This window comes from Chlamydotis macqueenii, chromosome 1 (assembly GCF_036417535.1).
Source record: "Chlamydotis macqueenii isolate bChlMac1 chromosome 1, bChlMac1.mat, whole genome shotgun sequence".
In the NCBI taxonomy this organism is placed as follows: Eukaryota; Metazoa; Chordata; class Aves; order Otidiformes; family Otididae; genus Chlamydotis; species Chlamydotis macqueenii.
In genome coordinates, this window is record NC_141556.1 from 92,502,999 (window position 1) to 92,527,814 (window position 24,816).

General features: G+C 46.8%; 3 protein-coding genes across 4 annotated transcripts; 1 reads left to right on the forward strand and 2 right to left on the reverse strand.

The window, feature by feature from the left end:
• Positions 1 to 7: 7 nt before the first annotated feature.
• On the forward strand, positions 8 to 13,750 carry RMP64 (ribonuclease MRP subunit p64). 2 transcript variants are annotated; one of them, XM_086761388.1, is made up of 10 exons: positions 8 to 100; positions 278 to 432; positions 893 to 969; positions 1,086 to 1,217; positions 1,562 to 1,639; positions 2,576 to 2,937; positions 3,668 to 3,729; positions 4,130 to 4,380; positions 4,843 to 5,252; positions 13,409 to 13,750. In XM_086761388.1, the coding sequence occupies exons 1-9, from the start codon at positions 10 to 12 to the stop codon at positions 5,225 to 5,227; spliced, it is 1,593 nt and encodes a 530-aa protein (XP_086617514.1). In that variant the 5' UTR covers positions 8 to 9; the 3' UTR covers positions 5,228 to 5,252; positions 13,409 to 13,750. The 2 variants fall into 2 exon arrangements, with proteins under 2 accessions (XP_086617514.1, XP_086617522.1); XM_086761396.1 differs by lacking the exons at positions 1,086 to 1,217; positions 1,562 to 1,639.
• Positions 5,718 to 8,265, reverse strand: TAF13 (TATA-box binding protein associated factor 13). Its single transcript, XM_086761418.1, has 4 exons — positions 8,134 to 8,265; positions 7,862 to 7,940; positions 7,231 to 7,328; positions 5,718 to 6,332 (listed from the first exon to the last, which is right to left on the reverse strand). The coding sequence occupies exons 1-4, from the start codon at positions 8,158 to 8,160 to the stop codon at positions 6,162 to 6,164; spliced, it is 375 nt and encodes a 124-aa protein (XP_086617544.1). The 5' UTR covers positions 8,161 to 8,265; the 3' UTR covers positions 5,718 to 6,161.
• A 926-nt stretch (positions 13,751 to 14,676) lies between the features above and the next one.
• On the reverse strand, positions 14,677 to 18,447 carry GTPBP8 (GTP binding protein 8). The gene is made up of 7 exons (XM_086761406.1): positions 18,107 to 18,447; positions 17,639 to 17,737; positions 16,985 to 17,115; positions 16,533 to 16,632; positions 15,985 to 16,103; positions 15,435 to 15,562; positions 14,677 to 14,823 (listed from the first exon to the last, which is right to left on the reverse strand). Exons 1-6 carry the CDS (start codon positions 18,425 to 18,427, stop codon positions 15,478 to 15,480), a joined length of 855 nt encoding a protein of 284 aa, XP_086617532.1. The 5' UTR covers positions 18,428 to 18,447; the 3' UTR covers positions 14,677 to 14,823; positions 15,435 to 15,477.
• Positions 18,448 to 24,816: the final 6,369 nt, after the last annotated feature.

The following is a 24,816-nucleotide window of genomic DNA, read 5'->3' on the forward strand; positions in this document are numbered from 1 at the left end:
GCGGGGAAGATGGCGGCGCCCGAGGCGGCGTGGAACCGGCTGGACGTGCCGTGGCCCGCCAGCAGCGCGACGGTGGCCTTGGCGGCTGAGCACCCTGCAGGTCCGGGTCGGGACGTGGCACGGGCCTGGGCCCGGGGAGGCCTGGGAGGCGTTTTAGGCCGCTCCCGGGTGTTTGTGGCGGCCGGTGTGTGGGTGGTGGCCGGCCGCGGGGCCGTTGGGGGAGGTGGAGGGCCGCCGGCGGGCGCTGAGGCCGTGTCTGTCACCCTCTCTCCCCCAGTGAGGTGGCTGCCGGCGCTGCGGCGGCGGTGCGAGATGGCCGGCAAGAGGCTGTCGGGGACGGGCCTGGCCGCCGAGGGACGCGTCCTGCGGGCCGTGCTCTACGTGTACCACAGCCGGCTGCTGCGGCACCGGCCCTACCTGGCCCTGCAGCAGGTGAGGAGCCGCCCCGGCTGGCCGGCGGAGGGGCCTAGGCTGCTCTGTCCGGCACTTTGTGGTTGCAGGAGAAAAGTGAGCCCGGTTTTCCAGCTAAAGGGATTGTCGGTGTCTTCAGACAGCTGTAGTGGAACAGGAATTGCTGTCACCTTCTTGATTTAATTATGCATTTTCGTTCTGGAAAGCCAATATCAAAGGCTGCTGTATGCTGCAGGAGAAACCATGCAGCGCCAATTAACAAGCCCTTCGCTTAATTCCTTATTCACAGTAGCGTGATAAAGGGATCTTTTTCATCATAGTCCAGATACAGGAACATACCAGAACGTTCCATCACACAAACCTGTGATTTGTGCTGTTACACTGATAAGGGGAAGGTGTAATTTTAATATAGTGGCAGTGCTTAGACCGAGGCTCTCCCGTCTCTCAAAATACCAGTCAAAGGAGCGTTCTGTTTCTCTAGGTAGAACAATGCTTGCAGCGCCTGTGGAAGATGAACTTGGTGGGCTGCATTGAAACTCTAGCAGGACTGATTCCCAAGTAAGTGTCATCATCCCATGGGTTATATGGGATATGTCCATTAACTCAGTCTGCAGAGCTAAAGGGGGAAAATGCTAGATTGTAATAACCATCTCCTCATTGTTGTGTCAACACAGGAAAAATGTACCCCAAGCCCATGCAGAGTGCTTAGTTCCCAGCCAGCCTGTGCTGGAAACAGTGGCTGTGAAGGTATTGGGAGGTTGCAAGCTCATACTGCGTCTGCTGGACTGTTGCTGTAAAGCTTTTCTGTATCCTTTTTTCACCATAAAAGCATTCTTACAGTTCACCAGCAGCACCTCATGAGACCAAAACTAGGTCTGCTCTAGGCTCTATATTGCTGATAGACCCAACTGTGCAATTTCATGTGTGCAACTTGGAGTTTATTTGATAACCAACATCTTATTTGCAAGTTATTATGTAGGAACCTTAGGCGGTTGGCTTGCTGCTCTTCTGGCCTTGAGCAACCCAAAGTTTGGATATTCGTCTCCCAAATTATCCAGAATATTGCCTTGTGAATTGCCTCTAGTTGGTGTGTTCAGCAAGTCTCATTACATGCTGTTTATTTTTCATCCTTAACTGGTGTAATCTTCAGCTTGTCCATTAAACATCTCTGCTCAGAAGAATTCATACTTTTGAACACTGTGGCTTCGGGGATGTTGAGCCGGCTATGGTTTGTGTATTCAAAAGTCTGTCTTTTTTGATGTCTGTTTGACATGCCTGTCAGGGAGAAGGGCTTCTAATTAGGCCTTGCTGCTGAGTGAGCTTTATTCACTTGGGAGGAGGGGGTGGGGAAGGGCAGGTCTCTGCCCCTTTTTGGACTTGATTCTAGCACCTCAAGAGTTGTGTAAGTGGAGGGAGACTTCTTACATGCTGTTTTGGAAGGCTTTGTCCTTGTTTCGTAGCAAACTTTATGTAGCACTAATAAAATTGCAAAGTTAATGCCAGCCTGCCACAAACACTCACATCTGGTACTCTTTGCAGCAGGCAGTAAGTCCTGCCTCATGCTGAAATGGAAAGGTTGGGATAAAGTTGTTCTTTGATACTGCTGAGTTTTCCAGGGAAATCACTGGTTTGGTCTCTCTCAGTATGGCAGAACAACACTGAGAAAGTAACTGCTGTCTGTAGGTGAAGGAGTAACAGCATTGTGTAGAACTCTGTAAAATGTTCTTTGGCACAAGGAATTTTCTCCCCAGAAGACGTAGAGCTTTGTACAGGATCCGTGCCAGTACCATTGTCCTGAGTTGATTTAAGTTGCTTTTGAGGGAAGGCTTCTTGTCCAATTATTTGGATGTGTCCTGGGAACATGTGGAGTGCCAAGTGTGGCACTCCGCAAAGCTCTAGGGAAGCAGAGGGGCTCTGATCAGGGATTTACTAGTCAGGTCACTCCTACACTCTGATCTTCAACAGTTCCTTAAAGCTCAGACTAATATTAAGGAAAGCATGGTGATGGGGTGTAAAAAAAAGTGCTCTTGTGTTGAGGGGGAATAGGGAAAGGGCAGCTAGGAATCTGTTTCATCACCTTTTCTGCTTGAGCTGAAGGTAGTTGTTCAGTGAGCACAAGGTTTTGCTAGAGGAGACTCCATACCTTTCTTTCTTCTCTCTTCAGGATTCAGTACAGGTGTATATTGCAGAGCCTTATGTCCTTGTATGGCATGTTGTCAACATCACTTCATCTGGTATCTGAGACCCAACAGATGCCTTATATCAAGGACTTTACCTTCCCTTCTGATATCACTAACTTCCTTGGAGTGACTGTTTCTTCTGAGGTGAAGAAGCAAAAGGCTAAAATGCTTACAAGAAGAAAACCTAACAGCTGGCTGAAGAAGCTCTTCCCAACAATGCCAGAGGCAGCTTCAGAGGCTGGGAAAAAGAGAAACTTTGTGACCTGCATGAGTGCTGTGAAAAACTGTAACATCCCATGCCCTGTGGATATTGGAGAGCCAGTTCTGGTGACCAGAACCAGCAGAGGTAAAGCCTTGTGCCACAGTGCTACTGGTTTCTGACATCTCAGAGACTGACTGCAGCCTCTGTCCAACAGAGCCAAGCACTTCTACTACCCGCAGAGTGCGGTTCTAGTACAAACTCCCCTCTCCTGGCCTTAGAAGAGGAAGAGAACGTTGCATGTACCCTTACCTTTATAAAGCTGTGGATAATGTCAGTATTGCGAGGCTTTTTGTTTTGTTTTTTTAAAATATGATACAGCCTGAAGGGAAGCAGGTAACGAATACGGTATACAGGTCCTGTAAACAGTCATTTGTATTTTCCTGCCTCTGTGTAGATGGGGCCCAAGGATAGGGAGGGAAGCTAAGAGCACTGTTCATACAGGAGTAGATAAGGTGGTAAGGAGAGGAGGCAAGTATCCCATGCTTGCTGGTTCATGGCTGTGCCCAAGTCTTCCCCTGCAGTCACGGCTATGGCCAGTGTCTGCAGGCATCCAGGTTTTTGTGTGAAGCGTTTACCCATTGGGTTCTCCTTTGCAGCCCTCTGTAAATCTCTGCATCCTCTTCATCTTTTGCCAGCTCCCACACGAGATGAGTGTAGCCCCCTTGAGTTTCCCAGGAAATGTTGAGTACATGTGTGAGCCTGCTGAGGCAGCAGGAGATCTGAGAGCTCAGCAGAGCAAAGCATTACGGTGTCTCTGTGCGAAGACTTAAAACCATCTTTATTTCATAGTAGGAAGTCTCTTCTCTCTTTGCAGGGAAGCACCGGGGGTTTGATGTGAAGAGCTTACTCAGACCATCCAGACCTCCAACACAAGAGGTTTGTATGGTGCCATTTTACACTTTTTTTTTTTAAACTTTAAAGACCCTAACACTCAAAAGATGATATCCCTGATTGAAAGTGTTTCCTTTCCCTGCCTTATTTTTTGCTTAGCAAAAATTGGTATCGAAGCTTTGCACTGAAAATCACTACTATTTTTGCCTTATGAATTTGAGCATTTGTTGGTACAACAAATGAAATGACCAGAGAGCAAGTCGGGAGTAGGCAGGAATACAAATTCTAATTATCTGCCCCCTCTAATTATCTGCTCTTCCACATTCTCCATAGAAAATAAGGAATGTTCTCACAGACACCTCACTGCTCTGCTCCTCTCCAGCAGAGAGGATCAGGCACGTCATGTTTTTAAAAGACTAACTATTTCTGTTATTCTTTGTTTCAGGATAAAAGCATTGCATCAACACCTTTTATAGCAAAATCAGCATCGCTTTCCTCTCGTATAGCAAAATCACAGCGTACTGGATCTCTTGTACAGATGGTCCAAACAGCTACGTCGTTTGCGGAACTGTCAGAGGCCCTCAGAAAAGCTATTCTGTGGTGCAAAGGCAACAAGTTCAAATCAGAAGCTTATTTTCTGCGTAACAAGTTGTTGAAAAGCAACCGTCTGCACCACGTGGAGGCTCAAGGATGCAGGTAGATTTGCATGGGTGCGGGCTTTCTGGATCTGACACTTTACATTTGAATAGTACATATTTTGCTACAATGTAGAGAAACACAGTGGTCTAACTCATTCTTTTTAAATTCAAATGGCATCACTGGTTCAGGTTGCTGCACACTCTGACACGAACATTCTGATGAGCTTCAGTCATTTGTGCAAGGATTTAAAAGGCTAGCAAATGCACAAATACTTAAGAGGGAGGATGAAAATGCAACTTGAATCATGTGCGTGGTCATTGGTAACGATTATATGATGCAAGGGCTGTCACCTTTCTTCAGAATGCCCTGGCTACTGTTGTACAAGGTTGCTGTTTTATTTCCTTGGTATGACAAGGAAAATGGTAGAGAACGCCAATAACCAAATCTCTCCAAACCCCAACTGACATGACACTTCAGCAGCTGGTAAAGTTACGTGTTGTGTACCTTCCTTCCCTTAAGGCTGAAGAAAAAACTGTGCTGTGTCAAAACATCTGTCTGTAAATACCTCCTCTACGGATCACAAAATGCACGCTGGCGAAAGCACTACCTCAGGGCATGGTTCTTTCGAAGGAGAATCAAATCATCCATGCGCTTGAAGAGAACTCTGAAGACTGTTCAGCAAAAACCGTCTGAGCTTTTCGGTGAGAACAGTGCATCACTCATCCTCCCAGCTGACCAGGATGGGCCTCTGAGTCAGGAAGAACGCTCCGATACAGGCTGTGTCAAACTAAGCACAGCAGGGACCCCTAAGCAGCTGCTGCTGGAAGGAAGCCCTGGCCCTGTGTGGAGAGAACCTACTGAGAACATGGATATTGATTCTATTTTTGCAGCAATGGGTGTCTGACCCTGGACTTGCAAGCAGGAAAGAGGTCAAATCGTTCCAATTATATTTTCTTAAGTAAAAGCCTCAAAACCCTAATGGCATCTTGGTAACTCATTCAAAATTCTGCTACAAAAGTACCAACTATTTTATTACATTTCTGTAAAACAACCTTTTTTTTTTTTTAAGAGGGTTGTTCCAAACAGCTGAATAGTCTTCATCCTTTCACCTAGCCTTGTCCAGGACCCTCACTTCATGTCCCTTCTCTATTGCTCGATGACCTGTTAAGTGCTGCTGTCAAATCCATGGTGCAGATAGTTACCATCCATGGCAGAAGGCTGCAGCTGATTACTTCCTGCTCCATTTCCTAGGCTGAATAGCAGTAGAAAACATAAGAGCTGTGCCCACTGGGACAGAAGAAGAAAAAAACTCCCATGCCAATTAAGTACTAAAAATCTCTGTATTATGCACCTTGTGTAAATTGGTTAATATAAATTTAGTTATGAGGCGTGGGTTCAAACTGAAAATGTTTTATTTAAAGAACATACACAGAACAAAAACCAGAACTTTTATAGTAGTTTGGCCTTGAAGATGTCTGGTTAACTAAGATCCATTTTCTAGGTTTCCTGTCACAGGAATACCTAGAGATAACTGAAATAGTAGTAGAGAATCACCCGTCGTTAGCCCTCTAGATAGCTGATTCAACGTAGTCCTACTTCAAACAGGCTTCCTGCCATTACAAGAATTTTTAGAGCTCTTTTCTCGTTTCATAAAATGGTAACAAAATATATAAGTATACCACATACAATCAGATAACATTCAGCTGCTTGAATACTTTTCAGAAAAGGCTGGGAGTGAGAGCAGACATCCCAGCAGTGAACTCCAGCCTGAATAACACTTCCAGACAACACAAGACATTCTTTCCCAAGTAATGCACCAGTGCAGCCTGCACACAGAATCAAGATCCGTAGTTTGCTTCGTCAAAGGCCTTTCTGGCTCGTTTCAGTTCTTCGTTCATAGTTAGGAGGTCTTTAACTCTGGCAAACTTCCGAGGGTCCTTGCGGATTAGAAAGACAATGTCCTCAACTTGTACGCGACCCTGCCGCCCAATTGACATGGCCTTGTGTGTCTGTTGGAGGAAAAGAGGAAAGTCAACAAGGTTCCTTTGCCCTTTAATTTCTTTTAAGAAAGTTACACTTTATTTCCTGTCATTTTATAAAAGTAAGCAAGTGCAGGACCTGGGCACCATCATCACAGTCACAAGAGAACTTCCCAGTAAACCATTGACTTAGTGTCACTCTGCTGTCCCCCGCTGCCTGTCACACCCAGCACACACCACTATATACACACAAGAGTAATGGCATCAAAACTGCAGACAGATTACATGTAGGACACCCAGCCTGCAGAGTGCTTGAAGATGAAGAGCATCAGGCAGAACTTGGAAGCAATGTGAAATGCCTGTATCACTGGACAGTTTAGGGCATTTTGATGAGGGAAGGCAAGGCCAATCTTTCAAAATAAAGGGTATCCACAAACAGTAGGAATAACTTTTTTTCAAGAAACAAAAGAAACTTTCAAATAGTAGCCAAATGTCTGGAAGAGCGATGGCTTCAGGGCCCAGATGCTTGTACTTCTTTTGTAGTGCCAAACTACATTCCCATCCACTTAAAAAGAGAACACAAAAAGGCAATAGACTTCCAAAGCTGAGCCTTGTCTTTTGTCAGCTGCACATATAGTGATGCCACAGTGAACCCCAAAGTCAGCTGTGTATTGCCCCCCGCCCCCCACCACATACTAATCTAACTGCTACTTAAGGATTTTAGACACTGTTCTAAATCCACGTGGAGCAAGATGCATGAATTTTGCCTTAATCTTGGAAGAAAAAAGTCTTAAATTTAGCTTTTTTTTCTATTAGCAACAGAGATTTGGGCCTGGGATACTGCAGCATTTGAGTCAGAGGTATTAACCTCTGAATAATAAAGTCTTAAGCGAGGATGTTTTGACCATGCTGTCTGGAGCTGACTTACCATTTCTGTGATAAACTCTATCACCAGGTCTTCAAGAATGTCCACTGATTCTGTGTAAGGGTTCTGGTCATCCCCGAATCCATACATCATGCATCTTACTGCAGAAAGAAACACTCAGCCTGAGGCTGCTCGCACCCACTCAGTGCTGCCAGCAGCACACACCTCCTTAGAGCTCACCAGCCTACACATTCAGGAACCCGGGTGGCACCCGTGTCTTTTGGGCAGGACAATTTTTGAGCAAACGTAGAGGAAATAAGCAAGTAGAGAGAAGCTAACAGAAGCCTAGTGCTGTATATACAGAAAAGCATGTCTGATGACAGACTCTTTAAATATGCGTTTAGCCAACCGAGTAGTGAACACTGACAGCGTGACTGACTTTTGGCACAGTTAGGTTCAGAGGATGCATTAGTGATATTTTTTTGGGGGGGTCTACACGACAGCTTTCTGCACTTTCAGCCAGGGCACAGAACGAACCTGGCTGTTTTGCTATGGAAAACTGAGTTTTGGAATGCCACAGCTGCCTCCCCAGAGTTTCAGCTGTGTTTGGGGGAAGGACATCACCCAAGCCACAGAAAGCACCAACACTGCCGGGCTCCCTGCAGCGAGGGCTTTCTGTCCCGCCTGGACTCACGTTCTTTGGAGAACAGCCTCTTCCTCTTGCCTTGCCCGCCGTCCAGGCTCCCTCCGGCTTCTTCCGCATCTTCTTCAAACTAGACGGGCACAGCGGAGGGGAGGTCGCCGTCAGCGCCCGGCCCGGTAAGGGAGCGCCTTGCCCTTCCCCTTCCCCTTCCCCTACCCCCTCCCCGTCGTTCGGGGCGAGGACCTGCGCTACCAGGCGCTCCCCACCCCGAGCATCTCGTCCAGCCCTCCCGACTTCCCCCCCACCTCCTCCCCGTCACTCACCGGCGCGTCCTCCTCTTCGTCAGCCATGACCCCCGCTGCCGCTTCCGCTGCCGCTTCCGAGCGGGGCGGGAGCGCTTCCGCTTCCTCAGCTCCTCCCCCGCTGCCGCGGAGGCCGCTGCGTTGCGGGGCGGGGCGGGGAGGGGGCGGGGGCGGGGGCCGGGGCCGGCGGCGTCCGGTCCTCTTCCCCTTCCGCTCCGCCCGGGGGAGGGGTCGATAGCGGATTGTCAGCTTTCCGTGGGGAACCGGCGGCCGTGCCGGCGAGGCGGCGGTTACGGGCTGCTCCGTGTCGGTGCGAGGGTGGCCGCTGAGGTTGGAAGCTGCCTGCGGTTGCTGCATGTCAGGCCGGCGTCCTTTTCCGCTGCTTTGGTCTCGGGAGGATTTCAACAGTGCGTTTTCTTCAGGGGAAAAAAAAAACCCTGTAAAGTCTAATCCTCCTTCCTAGGTGCAGACCACTTCCCAGGGTAGCGAAACCCTCGCTCTCCCTGCTTGAGGCATGGAATGGAACACCAGAACACAGAATCGGAATCATAGAATCCTAGAACCGTTAGGGTTGGAAGGGACATTTAAAGGCTAGCAGGTCAACCCCCCTGCAAGAAGCAGGGACATCTCCAACCAGATCAGGTTGCTCAGAACCCTGTCCAACCTGGCCTTGAATGTTTCCAGGGATGGGGCATCCACCACCACACCAGTGCAGCCAAACCAATGTCCTAGTATGCTTGCTTGTATTCCCGAGCATGAGGATGGCTCATTTTTGCACTTGGAAGGTGCTCTCTTTGAAGACTGCCAGCTTTCCTGAGCTCCCTTGCCCTTCAGAACTGCCTCCCATGGGATCCCATGTAGTTGTTCCCTGAGTAAGCTGAAGTCCAAGATCTACTACTCAATTTTATCACTCGCCTCAGGCTCCTCAAGTCCACTATTTCATTACTGCTACAGCCAAATTGATTACCATGTCCTCAATGAGTGCTTTGTTAGTGAGCAGCAGATGCAACTGTGTGTCACCCCTAGCTGGCCCATCCAAGCCCTGTATCATGAAGTTGTTCCCGACACCCCATGGAAGTCTTGGCTGCTTCCATCTCGTCGAATTGCCCTTCCAGCAGATACCAGGGAGATTCAAGCCACTCATCGGAATCAGAGTCTGATACAGAGACTTCCTGGCGTTGCTTAAAGAGAGGAGAAGTGTCCATCCTCTTTTTACCCTGGTTGGGTGATCTGTAACATACTCCCACGACGCTGTCACCCTTACTGGCCTCTCCTCTCATCCCAAAGCTTGTGAAGAAGGCACATTTATCCTTGTAACAGATAATTATGGAACAGCTAATGTGAGAGCACCTTCCTCTTTGCCTTTGGTAGGGAGCTGATTTGAGAGTTGAGACTGACAGTTCCTGAGCACTTGTAATATACTAAGTATAAAGCTATATATTCTGCAAATATGCAAAACGGTGGATGTGCTGTATCAAAGCTCAAAATCTATGTCAATTTCTGACTTTCATTTTAGGAAAAATAGCAGCTAGGATGTCACACAGAAGTCAGTGGGCCTGGGTTTGGGTTTGTTTTTTTTTTTTTGCTGGTATTGAGAAGTTGAAAGATTGCATGCCACACTGTGACAGGGATTTATGGAAAGGGGATCTCAAATGAACTACGGAATTTCCCTTTCAGATTATCCATGACTTGGGAGAGAATATGCTTCTGCTGATGCCCAGGTCTGTTCAGGAGAAACTGAAGATGAAACTTAACAATCTAAGATAAGATACTGGTGCAGTTACAGTAGAGTTGCTTCCTCTGTCAGGAAAAGGCTTTGTAGAAGTAAATGTCCTTGTAATCTGTACGAATTCTAAATATTTAGGACTTTATAGCTTTTAGACCATTTAAAAAAAAGGTGAAAGTAAACTTGTGGTTTGTTCTTCCTTTTTCTGATGGCATTGGTACATGCTCTTACAACATGCTAAGCTTTTAAATATGGGCTAAGTAGATATAGGTAGAAAGGGAGAAAAGGACAGCTTGCAAAATGTCATTGTGCTTGGCTTATTTACAGATCTACCTGGCAACTTTTCCCCAAGGTTTGCAAGGGATTGGTATTATTCCTTATTTTATTTTTTTTCCATCATCAATTTCTACAATTTCTGAAATGTCTCTTGTAACTGGGAGCTGAGTACTAGGTTTCCCACACCTGTTTTTTTTTTTTAAGAAAAAGAATCTCCAAATGTCAGCACAATGTTTTTTACCATGTTTAAGCACAAAGGCAGCTGTAGTTCGGAAGTCCTACCAAATCTACGTGGGCCTTGATTTAAGAGCATTTGTTTTTCCCTGTTAAGTAATACTTCTGAATTGTACAATAGCTTACATCCTTCATAAATTGTTGTCAGTGGTTAAGCTAGTTCTGCTGATGCTTCAGAGACACAAGTTTCTTGTGCCTTTGTCAGGATTTGCGTTAAGAAAAAATTTGTCTTAGAAGAATTTTTTCCTTATAACGAAAAATCCATTATGTCTCCAGCAGGAGGCTCACTCTGCCAGTATAATAAATGCCTTGCTAAGTTAAGTTTGAACAAAGATATTTCTCTAGCAAGCTGAAAAGGAAGAAGGAAAAGGTGCAGCTGAGGTGCAGACATTGGAAAAGCAAAACCATACTGGAGAGTAGAGTCCGAGAGAGGCTTGATGAAGCACTGAAGGATCCCAAGGAATGAATTCAAAAGAGGTGAGTACAGTGCCTTTCGGTGTCCGAGTCTAAACAGCCTTCCCTGAGGGAGCTCGGGGCTGGTGCCATCCCAAGGCACCACATTCTGCACTTGCATCAGGGCTGAGGGCAACAGTCCAGCAGCACTGCATTCATCACACAAGAACCAGTGGAGAATAACTTCTTGGGGAATAGTATTAGCAAGAAGAGCACTAAGATTTATTCCCTGACACCCACGCCCCCTTACTATTGGCATAGTATGTTCTCTATCATTCTCAATGCTTTTCAAAGAAAATACTGGTTTAAGAAGCTATGTCTGTGCAAGTGGTGGATTTATTGTCTTGTATAAACTTTGTAAATGTGCCTGTTCTGGTTTTGTTAGTGAGGGGGGGCCTAAGGTGGTAGCTTCTGTAGGAAACTGCTAGAAGTCGCTCCCCTTTGTTCAGTGGACTCAGCCAGGCCTAGGGCGGACCTGCTGCTGGCCAAGGCCGAGCCAATTGGTAGCAGAATGTCCCATGATAACGCCTCTGCGATAACATATTTAAGAAGGGGAAAACAGAAAAAAAAAAAGGGAGAAGATGTGAAGCAGCTGAGCGGGGGGCAGAGAGGGGGAGGCACGAGCCTTGTGGGCCTTGCAGGCCTCACCCTCTGGCTTCCCGCTGGGCAGCAGACTGGGCCCAACTCGGCCCGGCCTGGCTGCAAGAAGTGGAGAGGAGATGAGAACTTGAAGTGAATAAGATGTGAAAAGGATCCTGAGAGGCATCTGCCAGCCTGTTGTGAGGAACGGCTGCAGACGCCAAGGTCAGTGAAGAAGGAGGGGGAGGAGTAATGCGGCTCCTGGCCAAGATTCCCCTGCAGCCTGTGGTGATGACCATGGTGGAGCAGGTTGTCCCCCTGCAGCCCATGGAGGCCCATGGAGGGGCAGAGATCCACCTGCAGCCCGTGGAGGACCCCACGCCGGAGCAGGTGGAGGCCTGAAGGAGGCTGTGGCCCATGGAGGGCCCGCTGGGGCAGCTGTTCTAGAGGGACTGCACCCCGTGGAAGAGATGCCCCACGCCGGAGCAGTTTCATGAAGGACTGTGGCCCGTGGGAGGGACCCCACGCTGGAGCAGAGGAGGAATGCAAGGAGTTCTTCCCCTGACCATGATACAGCTGCGTAAAACAACGCGTGATGAACTGACCGCGACCCCCATTACCTTTCCCCGCCCCGTGCCGCTCGGGAGGGGAAGGTAGTAGAGATAATATTAAGCCCGGGAAGAGGGAGGGGTGGGGGGAGGTTATCTTGTTCCCTGTCTCATTCTCCTGCTAATTTTAGAAATAAATGAATAGTTTTCCCCAAGTTGAGTCTGTTTTGCCCATAATGGTAACTTTAAGGATTTCTCCCCATCCTTATCTCAAACCTTGAGCCGTTTTTCCTATATCATCTCCTCCTATTCTCTTGGAGGGTGGGGGGAGCGAGAGAGAGACTGCGTAGTCTGGTCCCAATCAGGGCTGAACTACGACAGTGCCACAAGGTGCACAGATACCATTGCAGATTAGAATACAAAAATGAACTATCTCCTCTGAAAAAAAATTGCTGTATATTTAACTAAACTGTTGATGGCTGTTCAATAATTACCTTATTGAGCAAAAAAGTTTTCAGTGCTTATATAAGAGGTGCTTAAAAGCAGACTAATTATATCTGAAGTAGCTAGAGATCAAGTATTTAACAAGTGATTGGACAGTGTTAAATTAGTGTTAAATTAAATCTGTGAAGGAAGGCAACACAGAAACAACCTTCAAAGTGATGGTAAACCAGAGCTCCTTCTGCCTTAGTGCATGTTGCCTGTGTAAATGCCTCAGAGAGGCTAAATCTGAAATATCTACCTGCTAAAAAAAGAGCCTCTGCTTTTTAAAAATAACCAAGCAACCTGTTTAGGTTACTTCTTTAAGATTAATAAAATGATTGATGTAGTATCTGCTCAAGGTCCCTACTAAAATGCATTCTATGCTATAGTGACTCTAAGGGACAGCTGCAAGAATAAGGTCAAAATACTGGCTTTGTCAGTGCCAGCGTTACGGTCACAGACTAGACCAGACACATTAGAGGAAAAAAAGGAGGAAGTACTACTGAAAGACCTGATAGGACACAGAAGGTGAAATCCTTTTCTGTAGGAGCCTGTACTCAGCATCATTTCTGTAAATGGCAGGTGCAGAAGAGGCAAAGCTTTACAAGCTAATGCTGGGTGTCTGCAGCGTGATGTATGCACTGCAAACAATGAAAGACATCAAAAGCATTTAAAAACTGAAGTGATCTCTACCACTTCATTATGCTGCCAGGCCCACCACTGGTCAATGAGTGGGGAAGAAAAAGGGAGAGCTTGTGTGTGCCTGGCCTCAGAAAGTGCAGTTCCTCACTCAGCAACACAGCATGTTCCTTAAAAACTTGGCAAGGGAGTCTGCTAGTGTGTCAGATGCCTCTTTACCCAAGGCATGTTCCCATGAAAGCACTTAAACGTAACTTTTAATGTTTACATGAAGGAGAAGACTTGATTTTATTTACCAGCTTTCCTGTCACAGGGGCACTGATTCTTGTGTGTAACAAACTGGTGTTTTCTCCTGCAGATGGCTGAACAAAATGCAAGAGTTATTCCAGTATCTGAAGCATTTGTGAATGAAGATCTTTTGGCCAACACAGCAGAAAACCCAGATGTGGCCACAGGTAAAGCTTCTTCTTCAGGATAAGACTACCTACTGTTTCTTGTACAGCTGTTAAGAAAATGTATGGCCTATAGGGCTCCACGTGGCTTCCACGAAGGACACCTCAAGGCAACCGTACACACACACAAGGATCATGGGGTCCAATTCACAGTCTGCTGCCATTTTAAAGCACTTTTTATACAAATGGATTTACCAGACATACTTTATGTCTTTAAGTGGTTAATAAAAGACTTCCTAGTGCTATGAGGGGTTTTGTTCTCAAGAGGGACTGAAAACAGAACTGCATTTTTTTTTACATATACAGCTTATTTTCAGATGCTCTTCAGTGAGGCATTGAAAATTACAGCCTTGATAAGACTGATGCTTTTGGAAGATGCTAGGTTTAAGATACTAAGAAAAGGTTATTCCTGAAGTGTTCACTTGCACCTGTTCCATCTGTCTAGCTACTACTGCACTTCCACCTAGGATCAAGCATCCCATGGGCTGGTTTGCTTTCGAGCATTTTGAAATTAAAGTAAAATATTAGAGAATTACAGGTTTGATCTCCGCTAAGATGCGGAAACTAGAGATCCACATCTTTCTACTGCATTCCTCACACCCTCCACTTCTTACATCTATGTTGATAACAGACCTCACCTCACATCTAATCTGAGAGTTACAATAAATTCCATAATGAAACAAAACACTAGAACAAAACACTCCTCACCCTCAAGAGTGGTTCACAAAATAACTGCCCCTTCTTGAAGTTTAAACACTTAATGTAAGTAACTTTGACCACGGCATACCCACATTTGGCAATGTTAAGACATGACAAGACTGAGTGCCAGAGGTGGACATAAGCACTTAATAGCTTTGGTCTAAATTCTCCTGTACAGCTACAGCTACTGATGGCAGTCCCTTTGTCCGATTCAGTAACTTACAACCGGACAGCTTCAGGTGCTCTTAGCCAGGTACAGCTGCTGTGGGACACAGTTCTGCAAGCTGTTACACTGCCCTTAAAGAATACGGGCCATCAGTATTGCGCTTCAGCTGCCAGAGTGGAACAGATGCAGATAATGGACAATGCGCCTCATCTCTGGCAATTCATCCAAGTGCAGCTGCAGAACTCCATGCTGGATTTAAAAGAGAAGGTAGATGCAGCACTGACTGATGATAAAGTGCAGAAGAAGAGCTGCCCTAGATGTCAGTCTTTTATTCCACTCCATTTCAAGCCAACAGTGATCAAAAAGTAGACCCCATTAAAGATGCGTCCTTTCCTTCATCCACCTGGAACGGGGACGACTCGATGTATGCAAGCGAGGCGTGCTGTCATGCTGCACCTATTGAACGCACAGTGCAGAAGAGTTAGAAAAGTAAAATATACAAGAAGTCCTAAACACACCTTCACAGACAATGTGCTGGCTATTCCCACTTGAGACCTTAGAGCAGGCAGGTTGCACAGGTGCTAGTTTTTGGCCCATGCTACATAAGCTGAGAGAAGTAAACCTCTGTCTACCATTCAATTCAACTGGGCAACTACAGTTTGCTTAACGTTAGGGGTATAGTTTTTCTTTTCTGAACAAATGTCTTTTTTATTAATGAGATTACTAGACTATCTCTAGCATCCTAAATATAGCAGAGCTTAGGCATGCAGTGGTAGCTTTTTGAACAATTAGCTGGAGGGAGAGGAAATGCTGTATTAAAACTTAGCTCCTCTTTGGAGGTTCTCCTTGCTTTTTTTCTCCTTAGCACAATCATGTAGGTTTTATAAAAGAGTTTTATAATAATCTAGATTCATTCATAGTGCAAACCTCCTGAATTGATCAATTTATTAAACAAAAAGCTTAGCCTTACAAATATTAATTTATTAAAAAATGTATGTAAGTTTATTAAAAATAAAATCTAGTACCTCAGGTTATTTACAACAAAAATCCAGACCTAATTTTTGTACCTTTTGTTCTGGATAAGCCAGAGCAGATCGGGAACCAGTCTTTTCAGCTGGCCTCTACAGTAGACAGGTTTCCAGTAATGTGGGCTACAAAACACCTCAGCAAGTGAACCCCCGAAAACTCCAGAGAACTGTGGAAACAAAGGCATGGATGTTCAGTGCCAGATGCTGCTGTGTCTTGGAGTGATACAAGCAAAATGACATTTCCCACAGTGCAGTACAACCTCATCAGGAGTACGCACTTCAGCTATGTAATCAAACAATTACAGGTTGCTACTCTTAACACAACTCCAAATAAAATGGCAAAGCCCACTAGCACGCAGCACAGGGACTGCTGCCCTCCTCGGAGAAAGGCCAAAGGAAGAGCAGCCTTGAAAACTGCACTCCGCTCACCTGCAGAGGAGGGGGAAGAAGGAAAGGGGCATTTGCCCACCCTCCATCCTCAGGGCACAGAGACGTGCCACCTCTAGAGCAGACAGATCCATTTCAGGTAGTCTGCCCTATTGCAAATCATCGCCTGAAAGGAAACAGCAGCAACGGTGAAGAGCTTTACCTGACCAGGAATAGCTGAGGAAAGCATCCCTGAGTTTTCTCCTTCACAAATTCCTGGATCTCCAGTACGTTCTTCAACAACAGTCCCTTGGAAGCTCGGTCAATTTTTGTTAACACCATCTGCATCAATCCAGAAAAGGAGGATTAAAAGAGGAAAAGAAGATTTTTTTTTTTGCTGCTAGCCTGGAACATCTGTAAGAGTCCTGGTCCATCTTGTAAGGCAGGCTGAAAGCTCTGGGTCATATCTTGGGGGGAAAAAATGGTGTAATACAGTTCACCAAAACACTTCTATGGCCTGCATAAGGAGTGGACCTTTTCGAGCTCCTCAAGCTGAGTACTGAAAAAAAAGTGTCTGTTTAATAAATCAAGAAAAAAATCCCTTAAATCCCACTTGCCCCACCCTCAACACATTTTAGGCCTGTTTTATTAACAATAAAAGGAGGGAGTTACTACTTAGGAAGGACGACTTGCATAAGCTCAGGTAGAGGACACACGCCTTTATAGATTATTTGTAGCTTATAAGCAACATGAGAATAAAGCGTTACCTACCACATAAGGAATCCCAAACTCTTCCAGCATCTCTACTGCAATATGATCTGTTTTCTGGAGTCCTACTACACCATCAACTAATAGAAAAGTCCTCTTCAAGCTGCCAGAAACAGAAGCAACTGTAGTCACCATCATTATTTCATGCCTGCTCTGCTACTTCCAGATTCATCAACAAGACCACCACGGGATCTGGGCATAGGAAGAGCCAAGAAATGCCATGCATGGGAGCTGAGGGTCAGCACAGAGCAGCACCTCACTCTTTTCTGCTGTTTTGATCTGTCTAAGCATGAATGAGTGACGTCACAGAGGCTCCCAGGGAAATTATGTCAGAACTAATCAGTACTGCTACTGGAAGTAGCTACCCCTCTTGCTTTTTTTTCACCTAATTACATGACACTGTATATAGGTGTCAGGCTTTCACTGCTCTGAGGAGGTACAATTAAGTCCCTTACTTGTGCCGTTCCTGCAGATAGGCCTCCACCATTTCCACAAAGTCTCGCGGGGCACGGTAGCCGTATCCTGGCATATCCACCAGCGTAAAGTACTTCCCTACTTTGAAGAAATTCATCTTCTTCGTGTGGCCCTGGGGAGAGGATTTTTTTATTTTTTTAAAAGGTAAGATGAAGGAAGGAGGTGGTTCTTAAAAGTTGTTTTAAGCAGTGGACTAGGTGATGGTCCGCAAAACATCTCTGTACTATACCCTGCCCCCTCTGAGAAGGCTGCAAAAACCCTACTGTTGCTTTCAGCTGCCTAGTCTCCTACCCTTGTAGCAATCCTATGTGGCTCTGTCCTTAAAACAGACTAAAAATACCTTCACGGGTCTCTGTGCTTGGTTCTTCCCAAAGGGCTTTACATCACGTCTGCTCAGCGTACGACTCCTCTGTCTGGCACACGTGCCAGCCCTGGCTGAAGAGCTACGCCGGGTTCTTTCCACCTTCTCCTTTGCTAGAGCAAGGCACGCGCCAGCCGTCTGCCAGTGGCCGCCATGGCTGGCACGCTCTCCTCCCTCTTCAAGTTACCCAAGAGCTTGTTTCCTCTCGCCCTTCTCAGCCCCATCCTCTGGGCTGGCACCCCCAAGAGGGAGGGAAGTTAAAAATGCCACTTACCGGAGTTTTTGACACCCTGACCTCCACTTCTGGAGACAGTGAAAACAAGGCCCAGATTAAAGATGACTTCCCTACGTTGCTTCGGCCGATGAAGCACACCTGCAGCAGGAGAGGCAGAGAGAGGATTTTGTATTTCTACACCCCTCCACCGCCCCTCACCCAACGCGTCTGGCCTCCTGCTGCAGCCAGTCCCCGTCACTCCTCAGCCTTTAGTGCCGCTGCCCGAGGTCAGCCCTGTCCTGTGCGGGACACACCAGACAACCGGGGAGCCACAACAACAACAACAACAAAAAAACTTTTTTTTTTTTTTAAAGCCACAATAAGCGCACCACGCACTGTGCAGCGCTCCGCCGACGTTTATCTCCGGCCCCCGCGGCCGGGACGCCGCTGCCCCCCCAGCCCGGCCAGGGCCCCCAGCCGAAGAGTAGGGGGGTGGGGTGGGGGGGAATTTGAGGGTCTCGCCCTGACCTCGGGCAGGGTGAGCGGCGGGACATGGTCCATGCGGACGGCGGAGCTGACGTAGTCGATGGCGTGGTGGCGGCTGGAGGTGAAGAGCGCCTCGGCGCGCTGCAGGGCGGCCAGGCCGGGCTGGAAGAGGCGGAACCGCGCCGTGTCGGTGCTGGGAGCCAGGTAGCGGGCCAGCCTCTGCAGCGGGAACACCACGTCGGCGCGGCGGCTCCGCTCCAGCCGCAGCACCCGGGACAGGGCTGCCAGCGGCGGCGGGGATCGGCTCGCCCCACCGCCGCAGCCCCAGCCCCGGGCCGCGACACCCGGCCGCGGCAGCCGCATCCCGGCGCGGTGCCGGCCCGGCCCCGGAAGGCGGCGGGCGCGGGGCGGAGCGGAGCGGGGCTGGAGCTGCGAGCCCGGGTGCCCCCGCCCGGCCGGGGCGCGTCGGGGCTGGGCGCTGGGGATGGTCGGAGCTCTGGCTGCAGGCTTGGTCCGTTGTCATCCGACCCCAAGAGAGCAGCTGCGTTTCCCAGCCTCTGCTTTTTGTCTTTTTTTTTGTTTGTTTCTTTGTTTTTGTTTTTGTTTTTGTTTTTTTTTTGGTTTTTTTTTTTTTTTTTTTTTTTTGTCCTTGCTCACCTTGGCTTGTTCATAGGCTCGGACCAAACCCGGGAGCATCGCTGAGCCGCCGAGGGCTCTGTGTGCTGAGGTTTGGCCAGGAAACGGGGCGAAGCAGCAACGCCCTTCGGCACGCTCGGTCTTCTCCGCTGCGACTGTCGGTCTTCCAAAAGCTGCTCTGTGTTCGACCTTACACCCAGGCACGCGTGAGGGCCCTGGGGAATGCTGCCTTTTCTTTGTGACAGAGACCCATTTTTCTTCTGCAGGGTCCCGTGTTGAAGGCCGTGTGCGCCTGGACGGTTTAACTATTGCCGTGAACAGATTTAAGGCCAGGAAGGACCATTAGAAGGTAACGCAGGCTACATCCTACTTTCCTTGTACTGAGCCCAGTTACAAAGCTATAGGGAGGGAACTTCTACCCCCTAAGAAAAGGCCAACCAGCAACCTACGTGTTTCTTGGAGATAGATTCAAATCTTTTGTTATAAGACAGGCTTCTATCGAAATGCATGAGCTGCTTCTCAAATTCATCATCAGTGAAAGCAGTTAGTGATGAGAGTTAGGCTAATAATGTAAGCCGAGGGGAAAAAAAAAGCCTGTATTCTACCTTAGTCTTGTAAATTAAGTCCTCTTAAAATCTGCTTTGTTTCACAGCACGGCAGAGCTCAAATGCACATAGCTGAAGACAGACCGCAATCACTGGCTGCTAGGTGCATGCTTAGAAGAGTGCTCCCAAATAAATCTACAAATGACTTTTATTTGGTTCTGAATTAGTCTGAAACCTACAGAGCAGGCCTCTCCCCTGTCACCCCCAGTGGTGCAAATAACCATAGGTAAATGTGGAGGAAAAAACCAATAGAATTAACCTTTCAAATGACTACTTCAGGAACACAGCTTATTTTTTTTTTTTCTTTTGTGATAATGCAGTAACTTAAATTAACTGAAATCTCTGGTGAATCTAGTAACAAAACCCCCACACTGGCCAGAGGTGATGCTCGTAACCACTCCAGTAGGCAGATTTCCACGCGAAACAGAGCAAATGCTCTCACGTATTTTTGCCTCAGTGTCCCATGCAGCTCACTGCTGCTGGCAGCAGACTTGCCTGCTTGAAATTACTCTACATTAGTTACCCTTGCCGGGCACACGTTCTCCAGTACTTTACTGCCAGAACAGCCGCACAGAGACAGGAGGGAAGGCAGCAGAAAAACCGTCTGGCCCGTTTACCAGTACATCTGCAGGCACGATGATGTGAACAGAGGTGCCCACCTCACAGGCTAGTGCCCTAGCCACTAATTAAGTCTCCATTTTTAGTGTGCCTACACAGGCAAGAGGAACAACTTAAAATGGCACAAGACCTTCTGAATACTTCTAATTTTAGCAAAGGGCTGGATAAACAAGAGCATCCAGTAGATCCCCATCTCAAACTTGAAGATCAGAACTGTGCATTTCAGTGGGAGGCGTTTGGTTTTTTTTTTTCCTGGACTAAACTGCAGTTTAGGTTCTCTGCAGACAGACCATATGAAGACTGGAGGAGGCAGGTTACTGTGGACAGAGCTGGTAAAATATCAGCATTTAAGCCTGCTTTGTATCTCCCCTGAAAGACTCTATTTTCTATTCCATATATTATTGCCAAACATTAAACATTCAGACTAGAATTGCCTATGGCGCATGCCTGTGGCAGCAGATGTTTCTTCTCAGTTGCGGGTTATGTAGTTCAGATGTTAGGGAATGATTACAAAAATAATTTAGTCCACATTAAAAACTCTGACAGTCATTCCTTTGGGGAATGAAAGAGGGATCTATAACCATTGACACTGATCTAAATCCCAAAGAATGGTCAAGAACATGGAGCTGGAAGAAAGTAGTGACATGAGTTGTCTTGTCTGATCGTGTCTGTATCACGAGTGTGTGTGGTGTGACAGGTCAAACCATCATTCATTTCAGATACTTCTTGGAGAAGAGTACCTGTGAGACCAGCTGGAGATGGAGTTCTGGGAGAGCAGTGAGGACTCCTTGTGCATTTGGGGCAGTTGGTTCGGGTCCTGTGAGCCACAGCCAACTGGGCTTTTGAGCTTAATTTCCAAGAAGAGGAACTGAGACCAAATATTGTCACCATGAAGCACGCCAGAAAGGACAGAGCACATGCACCAACCTTTCTACTTTTTTTTTTGTGACATTAAGAGCACTACTGTGTCCAAATTTGTCCTTTCTCCTAAAACGCAACCTATGTTCTTTCCACTTGGAAGGTGGTTTAGGAACTAGAGTTACTAGGACAGACAGTTTTAAAGGCTAAATTACTTGTCTAAAATACTAAGGAGCTCTGCATTTTCCTCTATTCAAACTTCTATTTAAGGAGGGGGGGAAGTGTCTCCTTACTCAAGAAGGAATTCAAAGCCACGAATCTCTCAATGGCTGGACATTCTGAGACAAAAAAAAAAATTAAAATTGTTTAAAAAATTAAAATACTCATCAGTGGGAAAGTTTTTTAAAAGCTCTCGAGTAAAGTAATGGAAGAGAGAGGCATTACTATTCATGTGGCAGCCAACACTGCTCGTCCTAGCTGAAGAGTATTTTCTACTGAGTTCACAGAACTGAAATTCTTTTTTTTTGATATTCATCTCAAATTTTATTAATCTCTTCCATTCATACCTGGTCTGACCTCTTCTGCAGCGTTTGTTTTTGCACTTCAACCTTTGAGGAAAGGCAAAGAGCAGATGGCAGAATTACTCTATCCATTTTTTTAGAGTTGGCCTTGGTCATTAGCACAGGAAACAGTGCTGTGAATATGCAGAAGAGGAGGTAATTCTGTGTCTTAAGGACACTAAATCAATTAGAAACCCTTTGAATCTGGGCTGACAAAATAGAAGTAGTGTCAATAATGCTGACTGGTGAAGACACAAATGGAAAAACTCCTTATCATTGGTGCAAGTGGGATGGAGAACCATATAATCAAGAACTGATTTGAGATAAACTTTTGTTTTCTTAACACAGGTTGCTATGGTCATGACCAGGAGCACGATAGCAGCAGGTAAATCTTGAAATAAAGGAATTGGTAAAGAAGGAAGACCGTGTGTCATGTGTTTCGTCCCCAGTCTTTGGATCGAGACCAGCCCTGAGGAGAAGGACTTGGGAGTGCTGGTGGATGAGAAGCTTAACATGAGCAGGCAATGCGCCCTTGCGGCCCAGAAGGCCAACCGCATCCTGGGCTGCATCAAGAGGAGCGTGGCCAGCAGGTCGAGGGAGGTGATTCTCCCCCTCTACTCTGCCCTGGTGAGACCCCACCTGGAGTACTTGTCCAGTTCTGGAGCCCACAACATAAGAAGGACATAGATCAGTCGGAGAGGGTCCAGAGGAGGGCCACAAAGATGATCAGAGGGCTGGAGCACCGTTCCTATGAAGACAGGCTGAGAGAGTTGGGGCTGTTCAGCCTGGAGAAGAGGAGGCTCCGGGGAGACCTGATAGCGGTCTTCCAGTACCTAAAGGGGGCCTACAAGAAAGATGGAGAGAGGCTGTTCAGTAGGGCCTGTTGTGATAGGACGAGGGGTAATGGTTTTAAAATAGAGGGAGGTAGATTTAGATTGGATATTAGGAAAAACTTTTTTACACTGAGGGTTGTACAACACTGGCACAGGTTGCCCAGAGAGGTGGTGGTCCCCATCCCTGGGAACGTTCAAGGCCAGGTTGGATGAGGCTCTGAGCAACCTGATCTAGTTGGGGATGTCCCTGCTCCTTGCAGGGTGGTTGACTAGATGACCTTTGAAGGTCCCTTCCAACCCTAACCATTCTATGATTCTTGTGCCTCACATCGTACGGTGATTTTATTGCAGAATATCAAAGCTATGTGAGGAGACTTTTGTACTCCCCATCCTTAGCCAGGTTTATCAGCAAGCTCCTGCCTTCGTACAGTCCATATCTGTGCTAAAACAGCGCAGTGGCATGGAAAAAAAGGCTCAAACAATATAATTCCTGCTACAAATTTCCAAGTGAAGGGCCAGCTTATGCAAGAACCTGGTGTCACATGACTGAGATCCCACAACATACCTTTGTTTGTAATAATAATCTAGAAATGTAATGTTATTACCTTATGAGTTTGAGATTGCCCTTTTTAACCTTAGTTTTTGTAGGCATAGCATCCAAAGACCATCATGTGACATGATTCAGGGGTAGTGATGGCTCATGTAGGCCACAGTTCTGAGTTTTCCATTGCAAGACCTGGTGGGGATGGTCTCGTTCTGTCCCTTGCAGATCTACAACACATTTGCTGAGCTTACAGTATTCTCGAATGATCTGGCCCAAAAGCATTTCTGGTGCAGGCAGAGTGTTTGTTTGATGATTTACAAATCCAGTAATAGCTTCATCAAATGCCTTCCTTTCCAAAAGGAAACGCCCTAGTTCAGGAACTACAAGCGCTCCACTTAGAAGTTAACCAAAACTTACCACATCAGTACTAGACAGGAACAATGAATGTCCCTGAAAGTAAAACGTTTTGTTTTGAACATGATACAGTCAATCATTCAAAAAAAAAAAAAAAAAAAAAAAAAAAAAGAACTTTTCAAAGTGGGTGTTGTTGCTTGCTTTGACCGGGAGATGGAGAGGAAAGCGCAGCTAGAGCCTGGGCCCTGACAAAAGCCCTGGCAGAGGGACTGCACAGCAGCAGCAGCATGAAGTCAACATTTGCAAAACTGTGCTCTTCTGGGCATTGAGCAACTAATAACCGTTACCAGTTACATAGCAGCATGTGCCAAAACACCCAGGAGGGCAGCTAAAACCAGCATTTAGTACACCAGTAACTAGGGGGGAGGAGGGGGAGGCCAAGTCCCTCTGCTAGAGGTATGATGTTCATATAGAGCTCCTTACCAGGGCTCTTGCAGAATGGCTAAAATAGATGAGGTAGCAAGCAAGAAACAACACAAAGGAAACAGGATATCATGCATTTTTTCATGGTTTAAGTAAAGCAGGGTCTCAAAACATAGAAGTTTTCTGAGCTGAGGAGGAAACAATCTAACGCTGAAGGACACTTAAAACCAGCTCCAGTGCCAGAGGTGGCTGGAGAACAAGCAGGTCCATTGGCTCAGCTGCCTGGGGCACAGCAGTGGTGCTCTTGCCACGATACTGCCACGCTGTCTGGCTCCAGCTCCAGTGTCAGACTGAGCGACTGGGCTTTCAAAAATAAAAAAAACCCCATCAATCTTCCCTCTGGCAAATCGCCCATATACAACCTTTCCACTCTTCACAATCACACAGTAAGTTGCTGTGCTGTGGCCAGACTGTAATCCAAAGACTCAAAAACCAAAAGGCTAACTAAAGAAATACAAACATGATTTTTAGACATCAACTTCACTATCAGAAAGCAGGCAGAATCTTTAGCAAAAAAACCCCCAAAACAACAGAAACCCCAAACAATGTGGCCTCACCTCAAAGATAACTGGACTAGGTTGCATCACATGCTGTAGGGAATTCTCCCTTCCCATTTGTCAGGAGTTTTCTTGTCTTAGTTTCTAAAATACCTGAGGAGAAGGACTTGGGAGTGCTGGTGGACGAGAAGCTCAACTTGAGCTGGCAATGTGCACTTGCAGCCCAGAAAGCCAACTGCATCCTGGGCTGCATCAAAAGGAGCATGGCCAGCAGGTGGAGGGAGGTGATTCTGCCCCTCTACTCTGCTCTTGGAATACTGTGTCCAGTTCTGGAGCCTGGAGCCCCAGCATAAGAAGGACGTGGACCAGCTGGAGCAAGTCCAGAGGAAGGCCACAAAGATGGTCAGAGGGCTGGAGCACCTTTCCTGTGAAGACAGACAGAGAGTTGGGGCTGTTCAGCCTGGAAAAGAGAAGGCTCCGGGGAGACCTTATAGTGGCTTTCCAGTAAAAAATTATCTCAATTCCAGCCAAAACCAGGACAGCTATAATACCTACAGGTTCTATGGCTGAAACTACGGTATGTCTCACACTGCAGGGATCTAAATGTAATCTTTGTATCTTGGACCTGCCTCTAAACATGAGAGGTGGTTGTTGCACTGAACCGCCAAACCACACAGCACTTGAAGCAGAAGCTGCATTGACCAAGGTGCAAGTAGCTGTCTGAAATTGTTTGACAATGCCTCTCTGTTAACCCATTCTCAGCA

Coding starts and splice junctions, on each gene's coding strand:
- RMP64 (XM_086761388.1), top strand. CDS start 10: ATGGCGGCGCCCGAGGCGGCGTGGAACCGGCTGGACGTGCCGTGGCCC. Junction 433..892: donor CCTACCTGGCCCTGCAGCAG/GTGAGGAGCCGC, acceptor CTGTTTCTCTAG/GTAGAACAATGCTTGCAGCG. Junction 970..1,085: donor CTAGCAGGACTGATTCCCAA/GTAAGTGTCATC, acceptor GTGTCAACACAG/GAAAAATGTACCCCAAGCCC.
- TAF13 (XM_086761418.1), bottom strand. CDS start 8,160: ATGGCTGACGAAGAGGAGGACGCGCCG. Junction 7,329..7,861: donor GAGGCTGTTCTCCAAAGAAC/GTGAGTCCAGGC, acceptor TTCTTTCTGCAG/TAAGATGCATGATGTATGGA. Junction 6,333..7,230: donor TAGAGTTTATCACAGAAATG/GTAAGTCAGCTC, acceptor TTCCTCCAACAG/ACACACAAGGCCATGTCAAT.
- GTPBP8 (XM_086761406.1), bottom strand. CDS start 18,427: ATGCGGCTGCCGCGGCCGGGTGTCGCGGCCCGGGGCTGGGGCTGCGGC. Junction 17,738..18,106: donor CGCCGCTCACCCTGCCCGAG/GTCAGGGCGAGA, acceptor CTCCTGCTGCAG/GTGTGCTTCATCGGCCGAAG. Junction 15,563..15,984: donor CCTCAGCTATTCCTGGTCAG/GTAAAGCTCTTC, acceptor TTGTTTCCACAG/TTCTCTGGAGTTTTCGGGGG.